Below are 17,043 nucleotides of genomic sequence, written 5' to 3' on the forward strand. Positions count from 1 at the left end.
TTTGTTGCAATATATGCTAATAGTGGGTGTAGGAATTTCACCACTGGTGTTGATATTTGTCCAATTTGATACTTGGTGAAACAGGTCATCTTTCTTTCAGTTCAGTAGATACCTTACCAGAATCAGGAACGCTCAAACAATGCTCAGTAAAGATATCACCAAAAAGTTCAGTCCTTCTGTTTGTCCAAGTCTTTGATGTTCTTCGTTATCTGGTTAGTTTATAAAATCCTCAGTTACATAGGAGCATGATGTTATTTATTGTGTTTGATAAATTCCATGAACAAAAACCACTAGAGATTTTTTGTATGAACATATGTATAACTATGCAAGATTCAAATTTAATATATACCAAGTCGTATAATTATATGTATGTCATGAGAAGTATACTGTTTGTTTTGATGCAGCCGCTTCATGGCGTTTATGGTTGAATTGGTTTGAGTCCTTTAACATTGTAAAAACATCTTTATCTAAGGCACACACATGTTAAGCTTATTCGTGAGAGTATCTAATAGATTTTTGAATGCATTTCATAGCACAAAACAAGACAGTAATATTGTCGAATTATTTAGGGTAAATAGTGCTACAATCTGTAACACTGACGTACAAACTATTAATTCTTGATACCGCCCACTGGTTAGTTTTCGAACAATGGAACAAAACAAATGTTTCTATGAATTCGGTTCCATGATTCAAATATTAAGTTGTTAACTGTTCAGAATCGCGTCGAAACAGTCAACATAATAAAATAAGATTGAAAACCTAGATACCTGTATGGTACACGTCGAGTCGCTTGTAAAAAATGAAATTATTATCGTTATTGTAAAGTCGCCTGATCAAAGTTGCACTTAACCCAAGTTGAGCCTTTGAATTTGAAGTACAACAGGCCCGTACGGACACATGCAAACAGACGTACGTGTGCATATGTACTTCATCGTGCTTGTGAAAGTTGACCTTAAGTGACCCTCCCAAAAACTGAAGCTGTAGTCATTTAAACGCATTTTATAATCGGTAAATAAATAAGTGCGCTTTCTTTAATTACCTAAGACAGACATATGTTTTCACTGCTACGCACACGCATATTACCGGTATGTTCAGTTGACAAAACACTGGCCTAAATATGTGTGGATAAGATAAAACGCTGTTGATCATAAAGTTCTATGTTTATTTAAGATGCTTGAACTATGTAAATATATTTAGACAAATCAACACTGGATGTAAATGTATATCGAATGTCCTAGAAAAAAAACATGTGAACATGTTATCTAATAAATTTTATCTGCACAATAATATGTTGGCTATTTTTTCGCTTACGTTATTTTTAAGAAGGATTCCTAAACTGTATCCGTCGTCCACAAGGCGCAACTTGGCGTGGATTTGGTAAGGATTTGGTGTGAATTTAGTGTGGATTTGGTGTGGATTTGAATAGAATTTGGTGTAGATTTGGTGAGGATTTGGTGAGGATTTGTTGTGGATTTGGCGTGGATTTGGTGTGGATTTGGTGTGGATTTGGTGAGGATTTGGTATGGATTTGGTGTTTATTTATTGAGGATTTGGCGAGGATTTGGTGAGGATTTCGTGTGGTTTTGGTGAGAATTTGTTGTGGATTTGGTGTGGACTTTGTGAGGATCTGGTGATGATTTGGTGTGGATTTGCTGAGGATTTGGTGTGGATTTGGTAAGGATGTGGTGTGGATTTGGTGTGGATATGGTGTGGATTTGTTGTGGATTTGCGAAGATTTGGTGTGCATTTGGTGTGGTGTTGGTGAAGATTTGGTGTGGATTTGGTGTGGATTTGGTGTGAATTTGGTGAGGATTTGGTGTGGATTTGGTGAGGATTTTGTGAGGATTTTGTAAGGATTTGGTAAGGATATTTTGAGGATTTGGTTAGGGTTTGGTGTGGATTTTGTGAGGATTTGATGTGGATTTTGGTGAGGAGTTGGTGTGGATTTGGTAGAAACTAAGATTTCATACACTCTCGACAACCCTTGCATATATTGCTAATAAACATGAAATGTTTATCAAATGCCTAAAATTTGTACATATAACACACTAATAAAAACACACAACTAAGCTCGATCTATGGGTTGATTTTACTACGAGAATAAATGGTTTTAGTTCGAATGCTCTTTACTTTATAACGACGCTTTATTCATATTTCACTAAACTTAAGCAGCATTTCTGTTGCATGTAATCGATTGTTTAACTGTTTGAGCAGCATTCAAACGACTATATGTCAATATAATCCAATAAATGAGACATTCAACGCGATTTTGGTGCTTATATGGAGTATTATTAGAGACAGTATTTTCCACAGAAAAAAGCTGTTTAATCGTGCCGACCTTAAGAACTTGACAGCCTTATTTGAGAACAAGCGACTTTGGTCTCAACATCCTTGTGAACAATATTTAAATTTACAAAGCACAACAATGATGTAAAATGGGGTAATTGCAAGGAAATCAATCATAAATATGTTCACTTATAATGAAACCATTTTTATTACTGATTAAGCCTTTAATTATGTACTAAACACCATAACAGCGTGCATGAAAGCGTAGTTTGGCTGCACCCAAGAAATATGATGCTTACACCTCAGAACTAATTACAAAACGTTGTTTTATTGCTAAACAAGATAACATACATATCATAAACATAAATTATCTACACTTAGACCTAAAATGATGTATTAAGAAAATTATGTAATATCTTATTCATAATAACAAAAAGGTCGTTTTGCTAATAATCCCTTCACTATTTTACAACACAAACTCCTCTTTCTGCTAAGGCGCCCTCCCTATGCAAAAATAACGCTGGCCACACCGTGTGGATGACTGTAGCTCCTTTTTTCGAATACGCAGTAAACCAATCTCTATTCATTAGTTGCCCTCCTCGTGGAAACAGTTGTGCCATGGGAGGTTCTTGCAACGCCATTAGCCAGTTTACTTCTATAAGTTTTTGAATGTATGGTCGAACTGATTTCGGAGTTACTCTAAGAGAAGTATTTCGCGCTATTACGTCCCGTTGGGCAAGTTGCTCAAATATCTGCAGTTATATTCATTACAATTAAGAACATCTTTAAAATAAGCATAACCATACTCAAAAGCAGCAGTAACATAAGTATCATTAACAAAAAGGACCATAACAATTATATCTATAGTATCAACTGAATAAGCTACCTATCACATTTCAAAACAGTTAATTACAAATATAGTTTACATTCGCGTACATTGAAAGAAATGTTACTTCCAACGCGCGTATTTTGCAATAACAATAACATACAAACGACAAAAGCATAAACGTACATCAACTAATCCAGGAATAGGCACACGACCCATGGCTTTCCGGTATTCTCGTAGAAATTTTCTAGTTACAGCAAATCCGTCTTTATCGATTATAGACTTAGATTTTGCAGTCTGAAAAAATACATGGACTAATCAGTCAAGATGTGCTCATCCAATATTCAACAAAAAGATTGACATTTAAACGTATTTTGTTCATGCAGACAAGGCTGATATGAAAATATTAACGTAACAAAGAACTTATTGAATGAAATATTTTTGACCATGAGCCATACATTACTTAGTTTTGTAATTTAGCGGCATAATGCTTCATATCGGAATATCAAATTTATTTTTAATTCTGTACTCGTACTGCAATTATTTTTATACCTAAAACTAAAATGTGTGTGTTAGTGTTTTGTTTAAAAAGGAACACTTACATGAACGTCTCTTGTCTGCGTTGCATATTTGGGCTGAACCAACACGTCCGTAAGATGAGCATGAGCCTTCTTGATATCTTCAAATTGTTGCTTTTCTTCGGTTTGACAAAAGTTATAAGCCTCCTGAATTAAAACAGTAATGCACAAGGCTTCTATCAAGCATGACTTTAAAGTTGGTAAATTACAATTAAAAAAATTACTGATCCATTGCTAAAAGAAAATTACAGTTTTACTAGACTGCTGTCTTTATTCGATGTATTTTCAGTCCCTTACGTCTACACGTGAACAACGTATTCAAGATTATTGATAATGAATATATTTTTTTTTTTAATTTCCCACCTTTGCAAGAGTAGCTAATAAATCTGTTATAGCATCTTCCTCGAACTTGTAATGCTTGTCAAGGTCGTGAAAGGCGCTTCGCCACTCATTTTCGTGTATTGCTCGGAATTCGTCGACAAGTTTGTCTGGTTCAGGGAACGCCGCCAGAGTAACTGTTGGTCCCTTCGAAGCATCATCAGGATTTGAACTGACATTAGTAGCCCTGTAATAATGAGCACGTGTGTTTTTATATATTCAATGTATTTATAAATGGCAAAAAATAAATTCAATATATGAAAGCTTCTTACAGAACTTCTCTTCCTTAATTCTTAGTGTGAAAAGGTATTTATGTACAAACACATTTATACAAGTATATAAATTAGTGAAAGCCTATACCTCGTCTCAAGTGTAACCTTTAGCTGAGCGTTTTGAAATCTAAGGCGAGCAAGCTCACTGTCTTTATCTTTCTCTCCCGCTTCTTTTGGTGGTGTTTTGTTATCCGGTTTAATTGATTCTCGACGAGGTAGAGTTTTTGGTGGTGTTTTGTTATCCGGTTTAATTGACTCTCGTCGAGGTAGGACTTTCTGCGGTCTGGGACTCTTCAAAGATGTTGTAGAAGCCGATTGTTTGCTAACACTTTCTTTGTCAGTCTTTTGTGTCTTTTGAGGCGGTTCTGTGGGTCCATTTAAAATCTTTGGACCATTTACCTCTTTTAGCGGTTTCTTTGCTGCCGGACTTGGTTGTTTTATGTTATTTGTATTCCCATTTGTTGTTGGTTTTGAAGGTAAACTGCTTTTCCTAGAACCATTTGTGACGACACTTGTGTTTTTGCCTTTAGAGGATACCTGTATAAAAGAAATTAACCGTTAAGGGTTATCTAAAGAGCATCAATAACCTGTATATGCCTTTAAATTTTTGTTTTGATTCACCATTACTATTCACGTTTGGAAATGGAGTCATATATAAAAGTACACACTATACAATCTACACATAATCCATTTATGCCTAGCGTCTAGAAAAAGGCTTTGGCAAACAGCGTAGATCCAGATGAGAGGCCGCATGATACGGCGTCTCATCAGGGTCTGCGCTGTTTGCTTAAAGGAATTTTTGTAATAAATATTCTAAATATAGAAATAAGCAGTGTCCGACAAATCCATTGCCCGGAGCCCGGGGGCTACCGAAATTTTTCATCGGGCTACTGAAATTTTCCAGCTGACGCCCGCCGGGCTACTATAAATCTATAAGAGCGGTAGCCCGGTTTATTGACAGACATACGTAGAATAAACACGCTGACCATGTGTGTGTACACTGTGTATTGCTTATAATCCGATAACAAAGTGCAATCAATTATCTAATCAGTCACCGATCACTTGCGGTAATGTCTTAAACAGTAACAGTGTATTTTAATAATCCAATCAGAATCAACATTTGTCGTCTGCTAATAGTATAATGAGAGCCAGTTGGATAGTTGGCGCACTCGATGCAACATCATTTCGCAGTTTGGAATTCTTTGTTAACCGCAACAATGAGTAATAGCGACAATGTTTTTGATGTCGTTAAATATCCAAGGACGCCAAACATTAAATAAATCAAAACAATAGCGGATTCTTCAAAACGGTAACGAAACCGAAAATGAATATTAATGACAACTTTGTGAACGCGGTTAACACCTGCTAATTAGTTTGCATTGTCAATTAATAATTGGATTAATCGACTGTTAATCAATAATCCCATGTATGCCCGATTTATATTTTTAAAACCAAATTATGGGTGGGTAATATAGACGATAAGAGTCATAAACACAAACGTTTGAAATTTTCTAAAATGTCAAATGAAATTCGGCATATGGTTCTATTTAAAGATATGATGAAATAAGCTCCCAATCAGGAGCGTTGTATTGCAACATGCGTAAATAACCTGCCACGGTTTGCACGCGTTGTGTACAGCTATTTTAGGTTACAAAATTCTACATTTAAGAAATGAATTTCTTTGTCCTGATAAAAAGCGCGCGAAAATTGGCGTGGGTGTATTTATTTGTAAATAAAATTTTTGTAGCGGGTACAGAATTGAGATCATTTAATTTCCATTAAAAGTTTCGTTGTGAATTTCAACTAAAGTACCGGGGTATCTCGCGAATTATTTGGCATTGACGTTTTCTCTTAATAAAATATCATGTAAACACGCTGTATCGTTACCGTTACGCTGTATCAGTTCCTTTATTATTGAAACAATTATTGTATTGTATACTGACTGCACACAAGTGTCTTAACATACGGATGCAATACGTAAATTCGGACAGTACTTAAAGTCAGACACAAGTAAATAAATGATTTAATACTTTTGATTTCTTGAAACTCGGTATTTGTTGTTAAAAAGGGCAATTGCATTGATTAACACCATACGAGTCAATCGTATTGATCATCTAAACGCTTTATTTACGTTTACGACTTAACATGCTGTCCGAATTTAAGTACACATACATGTGCAAATACATGTAATATCTACATGTAGTATATGATTTTCTTTGGTACATTTACATTTAAGTACACGGTGCCTGTACTGTAACATTAATTTAAGATATTGACTGTGTACATCAGACTACTTGCTGTTTTATGTATATGTATGCATACATATTATGTATATGTAAATGAAGAAATAAAATAAAGATGAAAACCTGCCTCTTATCATTTTGTAGGAAAATTTTATGGGCTACCAAATATTTTTATTGGTAGCCCAGTGGGCTACCTGAAACATAAGAAATTTGTCGGACACTGAAATAAGTATACTAGACATCCCTAATTTTGGAAATAAATTGATCCAATTTAGAAGGATGGGAGTGTCCACTAGGCATAAATGGGTTAATCACGAACCTCTTTTTCCTTGGCTGCTAATTGTGCCTTCTCGTTTTCTATTGCTTTATTCGCTTTGAAATATTCGATTTCCTTTTTCAGTAGTTTGATGTGTTCCTGAACCTTTTGATACTGCTGTAACGCTCTCGTTGCATCCTCGGGCTTGACGGTTTTTCTCGCTTGAATATTCTTAAGAATATCTATAAGCTGATCAGGAGCCTTGTTTGCAGCCATTGCAATAGACTTTGTGGATAACCTATAAAACCAACATATTAATCATTTCCGTGTTGGGTTGCTAATTATTATCGAGTTGCTATAGGTGAACTATTTATTGCACTTCATGTATACAAGATACTTCAAAGATCATTTAATTTTAATTCAATCACACACATAAAATGCATTGGTGAAATTCTTTTACGAAAAGGATACTAAATAAATTTCAATTTTATTTTTATACTTTATAATATAAGGCAATTCATGTAAAAACATACTTACCATGATACTTTTGTTTTCAATCCAATGATTTAAACGCCATTTTGTAACTTGAAACATGAAACCTTTTCAATTACTCCCAAATGTATTGATCAATTTTAATTTCACTTTTAAACCGCTTAGTTTCTTAATACAATAGCAATCAAATAAAACGATTCATTCGGAAAGTCTACACATTTAACAAACTTTAACAAGAGAGACAACTATCGGAAAATCCGTTTCAGCGAAGCAGTTGTGAGTTGTTACCCTTGATTCTTATATATATATATATATATATATATATATATATATATATATATATATATATATATATATATATATATATATATATATATATATATATATATATATAAAATTAAAAAAAAATTTAATGGACATCAAAAATCTTTTAAAATAATAAACTTTTATTTAATCAATATTCAATAATTAGAAAAAATCACAGATTATAATTATAGTTTTTAAAAGGCCACATTGGAGGTTTAAACTATATAATATATGTGAAACTGAGATTATCTTTCATTAAGTATTTACTAAATGGTTGCTTAACACATATGTCTCAGTTTTTCAGTAACGCAAGAAAAAAGTAATATTTGCAAAGCGCACTTTCGATTACGGACTGTGGTGTGTTAACGTTCTTATTTGGGTGTAGGCGCTAGTTGTAGGCATAAGTTCAAATCCCGCTATAGGCTCGATCTGTTTATGGTATATATGGTATTCTAAATGAGGCCATTAATATGTCATATTTTTCCAACATGGATATAATGTGTTCACATTCAAAAACACACAAACAACCAGGCACAGTCAGCGTAAACACGGGCATGCAATAATTGCACGCACTGTTGTAGCCAAAGGTATATTCAAGCAAAGTCAGTCTAGAGGGTGGAGTGCAATCACCTAATGAAATTTACTAAGAACATCTCTGGTGGTGTTTTGTGGAAACCATTTTGAATCGCAAAATACTAGTAAAAATTTTCTTTAAAAAAGTAGCTTAGTACCTTAAACATGATTTGTATGCATATTTGTACATTTATATCATCTGATGATATTACACGATATAACAGTGAACAAGAAATAAAGAATCAAGGAATCTGTCTATCAACATTTAAAATATTAACTAACTCGTTACCATGTGTGTTGGTATATGGTTGAACTGTTTTGAAACAATCTCTTAATGCCCCATGTCAAACTGGACTGAACTCTTTATATTAGTGTTGCGTTCTTACGCGGCGTGATCGGCAATCGTTCTGATAAAAGTATAAAACACGGGAATGTCAAAAGGAAACCCAGCTTTCCAGACGTGGTGGTGGTGCGTTCACGGTAAGAGGAACATCTGCAGAAAGAAAAGTGTGTATTCTCGATTGCATGATGCCATCCTAGCGTCAATTTATATTTTAAAAATCATATTCAGAGCTAGTTTTGTTAATAAATCTTTTTCTACATCCAAACTAACCCTGAAATTAAACGATATACAAAATGACATCGTGCATATTATCAAGTTATACGCGAATATTAAACAGTATATAACTTAATAATGGAATATTTGCTACATTCGAATAAATTTCAATTTGATGTTTTTTAATGAAAAAAAAAACTTAACTTCAACCGCACGTGATCAGAGTTTGACGAGCTTGTAAGGTGTGTGTGAGTTAATCCGGCGAACGAAATGGAATATTGATTTGCTGTTTTGTATCATGAACAATTTAATCATAGTTATTTACGTCGTATTCCTGGTAAAATGTTTGTAATATATTGCATGTTCATTACCCCCAAATGCATTTTTATCTTTAAATATAATTAAGAACGGGAGATGAATGAAGACGATCGATATATATAATTAACAAAACGGCTTTGTTTTGTCCTAACGGATCATTCTTATTGCTCTCAACTTTGAGAAGGATAACATTTTCAGCGCATTACCGTTCTTCAAATCATAGCAATCAACTCGTTTTCTTTGATATCAATTATGCGACGACGCGTAGGGACTTCTGTGGTCGTATAGCAATGATCAGAGGGCACACTTATGGCAAGCGGTTCGACGCATAATCCCAAGAAACTAGGTTTCTCATGAGAACCTAGGTTCTCAAAATGAGAACCTAGGTTCTCAGAATGAGAACCTAGGTTCTCGCTTGAAGATTGCACATGACGTCAAGAACCCAAGTTTTCAAATGAGAACCTAGGTTTTCATGAGAACCTAGGTTCTTATTTCAAAACCTAGGTTCTCATGAGAACCTAGGTTCTCATTTGAAAACCTAGGTTTTCATGAGAACCTAGGTTCTCAGAATGAGAACCTAGGTTCTCATGAGAAACCTAGTTTCTTGGGATTATGCGTCTAACTGCTTGCCATATCCGTGGTTTTCATTTGGGAACCATAAGTTCTCTGAGAACCTAGGTTCTCTGAGAACCTAGGTTTTCAGAGAACCTAGGTTCTCTTGAGAACCTAGGTTCTCATTATGAGAACCAAGGTTCTCATAGAACCTAGGTTCTCATGAGAACCTAGGTTCTTTGAAAACCTAGGTTCTCAGATAACCTAGGTTCTCTGAAAATGAGAACCTAGGTTATCTGAGAACCTAGGTTTTCAGATCTCTAGGTTTTCAGAATTACGCGTCGGACGGCGTAAACTTGCTCGTTTGGAATACGGGACACATTATTCAGGGCGCAGGATCAATGGGGTTCACATATGATTACACACGGGCTGGACAGAATGAAAACACGCCGTTAAGAACTTTATTTTTGCAGATATCTCAAGTTATTGAAATATGTTTGCAAAGTCTTTAGCGCATAAGTTTTTCTTGCAATGTTGCCGATATCTTACGATTGAATAATACATTATTACACATAATCAATAGAGATAAAACTTTACACCATAATGATTGCTTCCTACATGTAGGTCACAGACATACTTAAAATAGAAAACTGTACCGTACAGTCGTTTGAGGCCCGAACAAGGGAACTGAATATTTGAAACTCATTCAATGCTGTAACAATGTATTATGTAACGATTGATCTGAATTTTTAGTCTCAAAATAATATTTACAATTAAAGATGTATTTCATAAACAGTTCAATTTTTTATTAACGTGTTCAGACCAATGTCGACCGATTACTTTACTAATTTCATTCCTCAAGAACACCCATGCACGGAAACATGAACAGAAAATGCTCTTGGGGAGAAACATTCACGGTTTCACGCCGATTTCTATTCATTTTACACATATGCCGCCAGCGTGTACCAAGCAATGGGAGACAACTGGAGGTTAATTATGGCAAGCGGTTCGACGCATAATCCCAAGAAACTAGGTTTCTCATGAGAACCTAGGTTCTCATGAGAACCTAGGTTTATGAAATCCCAAGAAACCAGGTTTCTCACGAGAACCTAGGTTCTCATGAGAACCTAGGTTCTCATGAGAACCAAGGTTTATGAAATCCCAAGAAACCAGGTTTCTCATGAGAACCTAGGTTCTCATTTGAAAACCTTGGTTTACGCTTGAGAACCTAGGTTCTCATGAGAAACTAGGTTTTTTATGAGAACCTAGGTTCTCATAGACACATAGAACTTAGGTTCTCATGAGAACCTAGGTTTTCATGAGAACCTAGGTTCTCATTCTGAGAACTTAAGTTCTCGTTTGGTATCCTAGGTTTTCACAAGAACCTAGGTTCTCATTTGAAAACCTAGGTTCTCATGAGAACCAAGGTTCTCATTTGAAAACCTAGGTTCTCATGAGAACCTAGGTTCTCATTCTGAGAACCTAGGTTCTCATTGTGAGAACCTAGGTTCTCATGAGAAACCTAGTTTCTTGGGATTATGCGTCGAACCGCTTGCCATACACACTATTATGCTAAGATGTCGGCCGCCGGGACCATGTGTCGCATCTAGGCAATAACTATTGGAACGCAATTTATATTCTCCCATCAGCACATTCACGTTTCATTATTGTCACGAGGAGTAATAAATATAGTCGTGTGCCTTTAATTATTAGATTGCATACACTATACCATGATCGCGGGCGGTCACAAAGAGGAAATATATTAAAGTCAGCTTTTCTGAAATATTAATTAAATAATGATATGGATTTTATTTTGGGACGTTTTAAAAAAAGTTTTTTTAATTGTAATATCATATCATATGTTTTACCTCCATATTTGTATAATCATTGTAGATCTCGACTACTTAACAAGTCAAGTCAAGTCAAGTCAATTTTATTGGCAAATACATGTGTACATAGCCAAAAAGAAAAAAACATAAATGTACATGTAATGACGGTTTAGAAAAAAGACATAGATACTATAATTAACGAGATGAAAAGTATGGTATATAATGGTAATGAATTGATACTAAAACGAAAATACAGTAAACAATCAGTTGATAACTACATTGTGTAGGTTTTTCTTTTCTAACTTTAAACGATGCGTAAAAAAAACACACACAAAAACAACAAGATTGAATTAGCAAACAAAAGCTAACCTGTTTGCCTTGAAAATACATATGGAGTAAAATATATCAAAGAAAAAGAAAGAATTGGGGAAAAAAAGAAACAAAAACAACTTTGACGTTTGTTGTTTTCACATATATGCAGCCTACCGTGAGCGATAATGTGAAAATATTAAATTGTATTAATCGTTTCAAATCAGCTATAGCTTAACGTAACAGTGCACATCTTAATAATAGTCCAGTGAATGGATCTTGTTATTTTTTGACCAACATAATTAAACAACCCATCAAATGTTCGAATGTCGACTTTCATTTATCGAAACTGAAATATATACGCCATTAAATACTATGTTTGTGCCAAAAATCCATATAGGGTAAAGTAATCGCACATGATGTGCGTATACAATAAATGCGCAGCTCTTGATCCGTCAAACTACCTTTCTGATCGAAGAATATACAAATGATATGAGTTATAAAAACTTAACGCTCATTAGTTAAGCTTTACATGAGAACAAATCGGTTTCATTTGCCAATTATTACGCAGTTAGCGGTTTAGATAGATTGCAAAAAGAATGTAGCATCTGGTTATCGTTGACAATAGAGAGAGAATCCGCGCTCCGACGGACGGTGAAAAGAGGTAATCAATACACCAATCACGTCGCGGACCGCTGTCGCATAGCATAGATAATTCAATTTACGGTCTAATAGAAGGTGTCCAAATAACAACGGCATATGCAGTTACAAATCATAGAATAACAATATGTATACATGGGGCATTAATGAATCCAATTAGATTACACGTCTCGAGATAAAATAACCCGTTAATGTCTCGGTAAATGGCCTCGTATTTCTGTCTCCAGATTAATTCGAATAATGGGTTCTTTCTCTGCTACCGTTCGTTCGTTCATATAAAGGTATAAGTGCATGATACTATGAGGACGAAAGTTAAAAGTTTCAGTAAACATTTGTGAAATTGGCTTTACAATTCACAAGATTTCGGATTGATTTATAGTAAATGTCATCATTTAAGATGTCAGTGCAGGTAATGCGGGAATATTTAACAAGTGAAACCTGATGTTAAGCGAGTACAACATTTATTAATCTATCGTAATATCCAAACTCTATTTCTTTCAAAATGAATGTGTTTGTCTGTCGTGGTGCTCTTCTTTTTGCTTAAGAATACCTGATTCATAGGTTATCATTGATCAGTATATGTATGAGTATATTTATTGTAATACATGCATTTATATGATGTGAACGAAGATGAAATGCAATTACAGAGAACATCTGGATGCGAGTGAGTGTTGCAGTATGGCTTCAAAAGGTCATTTGGAATATGAGAAATCAAAACAAAATTGTTATAAGGTAATCTAATCTTCTTGTTTATCCAATGTATGTCGAAATTATTCGAAGTTTTTTATCGCGTGGTCTTTACAAAATAATAAAAATTCACAAGATAAATGTATTGCTATGACAAATGAGCGACTGGAGTGTTGCTTAGAATTTCAAGCACTTCCCTCATAGTTCCTAACAATTGTGTACTATGGATGTATGTTTATCGCGTTTTTATTGGTGTATGTTGGGTTTTAATTTGGATTATCACATTAACTTATGTTTTGCAGTCGATGGAAGACCAACGTCGCCTTGAGCAGACGGCCATGCGTTCTGTCGCCCGTCATGGCAACGACTCCATGCCCGATTACGGGGCTTTCCTATACCAGATCAGGGAGGTGGGAAAGGAGTCCGAGAACTGCGTCGACCTCACGTGCAAAACGTCCGAAACAGTATGCAACTCGCGTAAGTAATGTCGTTGAGATTTTACCAATAAAGTATGGCAAATACGTGTGCTCCAGCTTTTTGCCCGTGAAAAATACCTTAAGTTACTTGCATTCGCACTACGAAGATAACTGTGAAGAGTTACAGAATAACATTGTATTTGTCAACATATACAATAAAAGATTGACGTACAAAAACCGTCGGAAAAATTACGTTCTTCAAATTTATACGTTATAATAATAACACACCATTCACTTTGTTGTTATTTCAGTGTTTGTCACGGTGTGCATCAGTGCGTTTCTTGCGCTGCCAGTTGCCATGATCTCTATGGGTGAGTTTAATTACACATACGTGGTTGAATGATGATTAAATAAAATTGCTTTTTAAATTCAGGTAAATAAGGTAATGGTAGCTCCGAATTTCAAATTGTATGTATGATATACTACTGTTATAGCAATTATAAATATTGTGCCTTAACAATGGACTAAATCGGTGAAAAAGGTGTCGTTGTCGTTTCTGCCTCGTTTTAAAAACAAATCTGCATGAACGAAGAACATGAGTTACATTTAAATAATATGTATAATATAATTAAACACAACTCTTGAGTCTATGCACGGTTGCTGTCTAACTGAGAATAAACGCACGAATAGACGTTACGTCGGTGCATTAAGTACTTAAGTAAATGCAATATCATTTTAATACTGACATCAGTTGATATGGTTACAGGCGTGAAGTACCTCGAGGACTGCCCCAAGGAGCCCCGTATCCCAGTGTATCTTCTATTGGGCGGATGCCTCGGCATCATCAAACTGCTCTCTTCGCTCTGGCGAAACATTCAGACGCGCAGGTATCAAAACGTCAGCTTCGACGACCCAGATGATGACTGCGCTTTCACTAGTTCAACGTACCGTACTATGGACACAATGCTGTTCTTGTTCTTGTGCGGTTGGCAGATTGCCGGGACGTACTGGACGTTTAAGATCTGGACGCCGCACTTTAAACAACTTCTTTACGAGCCGAGCAACTGGTGTGATCAGACGGTGTATATGTTCACCGTATATCAGTTGTGCACGTGCTACGTCGTCATGGCGGCGTTCGTGTTGGTGCTCGCAATGCTCATTTGTTATTTAGTTTGCAGTTGTCGGTGATCAATATATCACTGATATATAAATAACTGATGTTAATCGAGCAAATAAGCCTAAATAGACAACTCTTAACACCTGACAAATAAATGTTAATACGCCTATACAAGTTTCTACATATTGTATTCGTTTATAGATCTTAAAATTATCAGAATATGACAAATATACGTCGATTATATTATAATTTAAAATCGAACAGGGACAAATATGTTTACACTCAACTTTACTGTTTTTATTATAATCTAGGATTTATTTCTTCCTTTTCGCACAAAGTATCGTCTTGTTGGCATTTCAACGCCACCTTGTTCGGCTATTTTCCGAAATAGATACGAAGACATACTCAGTTATTTTATCTATTTCTGGAGGTACATGTTTAGACCAGTTAAAAAAGCGAGATTTAAATTACGTAATTGTAACAATTAACGATTCCCAATGTATTGATATATTTTGCTAATCACTTTAAATGAATGTGTGTTTTGCCATTACTATACATACTTTTAAACACCATTAAATACGGAAAGATATCTGAATAATGAGATGCAAAGAGGTTATGCAACTATATCATCAAATTCCCTTCTTAACGTAATAAATTGTGAAAAGAAACTGACAGACATAATAATAAAAAGCGAGAAAATAGTTTTAATATTCTATATTTTTTTTAATAAAAATTATCGGCTATAGAATGTGAAATTTAATGTTTTGTGTATGTCCTGGATTACGAATACATTATCAAAAACCTAGTATGAAAGCAGACTCCGCTTATATTTTTATTGATCAATAGCAAGCGTAAATGAACAAAAACTTTCCGAAAATAAGCCTTTTATATTTGTAAATTTGCAATATATATATATATATATATATATATATACAATGGCACTATTTACATCTTTATGAATACAGTATTTATATTGAATAAATATATCCTTTAACTCGATAAGATGTACATGTATAATTATAATTATGGGACTTATATCTCACATTGTAATAAAATGTATGAACATATTCAATGTGTTATGCCTGTTTGCCATACAGTTTGTACAATACAGCAAAATGTTTAAACTAAAAAAAATTATCAGGAGATAAATTCTTGTTCGGTAGTATTTTTTAAAAGAAAAACGACCAATACCATGTAAAAACATACACAATAACAATGGAACGGTCACAGCAAAAAATTTGTGATTTAAACCGGTTTCAGCGATTCCAAACATGACACTGCATAATTTATAACAAACTTTCATGTGTAAACAAACGTTCACCTTATACCACCGTATTACAAAACTTTTTAAAGCAATAACAGAGAAAAATAATTATATGGAATACTATTTCATTACTCAGTTGTTAAGATACACCAGAGAAATAGAATTACAACTTTGTGAGGAAAAAAAGTACGAAACAAAGTTATGCTTTATTATTGTTCAAACCCATATATTGTAGAAATGTGTTTTATTCTTTGTACAGAAGAACTTCATCTGATTGCGTTAAATGTATTTATAATATAATTGTGTTTTGCCAAAAGCATTATTGCTGTTTATGCGAATAAATTAAAAAATCGTGCACACTTTATTTTGAACTTTTATCCTAGTTTGTAATTCATGAATGGTCCATCTGTATTATAAACAATTAGTATAATCATAAATACCAGCTTTAAATAAAATCCTGGGGTTTCGTTGCAGATTTGTATTTCATTAAAGCCATTTTGTTGGTAATAGCACATGACCATGAAGTGTTCGGCATGGCTTAGCCTAAGCTGTATATGACACTTCAAGACGTTTATTATATGTATTTACGGCGGAAATATGTGTGCTTTTGAACGAAACAAATAATTTAAAGACAATCGTGAAATAAAGTAAAGTACTGTGTGTATATTTGAATAGCCATTTACGAATCCGAATGACGGACACTGCAGAAGCATTAAAGTCATCGAATAGCTGTACCCATATGGTAGTAGTATTTACGGTAACATTAAATACAATCTTTTTGTTGCTGTTGTTTTTTTTTAGTATTAAATTATTTGGTATAACAATATTATATTATAAATAGCATACACATTTTATCCAGGTTCAGGCAGAATTGAGTATGAACTATGTGAAAATGAGGCACCGTTTGAAAGAAATATTGACAACTACAGTACATCTCTTTACGGATAAGAACGGCATGTCAACATCTTATACCTTTATGTCTCTCTTTCAGGTCAATTAATACCAGTAGAACGTCCAAAATGCATTATTATGCATTGATCCTTTACAGGAAACCAAAGAGCGCATATCGAATGCAAAACAAAATAATTTCATGGGCATTGAGACACTGATGGGGTAGTATTTTCG

General features: G+C 34.4%; 2 protein-coding genes across 2 annotated transcripts; one reads left to right on the forward strand and one right to left on the reverse strand.

The window, feature by feature from the left end:
• Nucleotides 1-2,593: 2,593 nt before the first annotated feature.
• Nucleotides 2,594-7,502, reverse strand: LOC127879538 (uncharacterized). Its single transcript, XM_052426446.1, has 7 exons — nt 7,377-7,502; nt 6,903-7,137; nt 4,429-4,877; nt 4,054-4,255; nt 3,715-3,837; nt 3,299-3,409; nt 2,594-3,038 (listed from the first exon to the last, which is right to left on the reverse strand). The coding sequence occupies exons 2-7, from the start codon at nt 7,113-7,115 to the stop codon at nt 2,748-2,750; spliced, it is 1,389 nt and encodes a 462-aa protein (XP_052282406.1). The 5' UTR covers nt 7,116-7,137; nt 7,377-7,502; the 3' UTR covers nt 2,594-2,747.
• A 5,612-nt stretch (nt 7,503-13,114) lies between these two features.
• Nucleotides 13,115-15,364, forward strand: LOC127879658 (transmembrane protein 272-like). Its single transcript, XM_052426631.1, has 4 exons — nt 13,115-13,166; nt 13,424-13,598; nt 13,849-13,908; nt 14,304-15,364. The coding sequence occupies exons 2-4, from the start codon at nt 13,427-13,429 to the stop codon at nt 14,723-14,725; spliced, it is 654 nt and encodes a 217-aa protein (XP_052282591.1). The 5' UTR covers nt 13,115-13,166; nt 13,424-13,426; the 3' UTR covers nt 14,726-15,364.
• Nucleotides 15,365-17,043: the final 1,679 nt, after the last annotated feature.

This window comes from Dreissena polymorpha, chromosome 4 (assembly GCF_020536995.1).
Source record: "Dreissena polymorpha isolate Duluth1 chromosome 4, UMN_Dpol_1.0, whole genome shotgun sequence".
NCBI lineage: Eukaryota > Metazoa > Mollusca > Bivalvia > Myida > Dreissenidae > Dreissena > Dreissena polymorpha.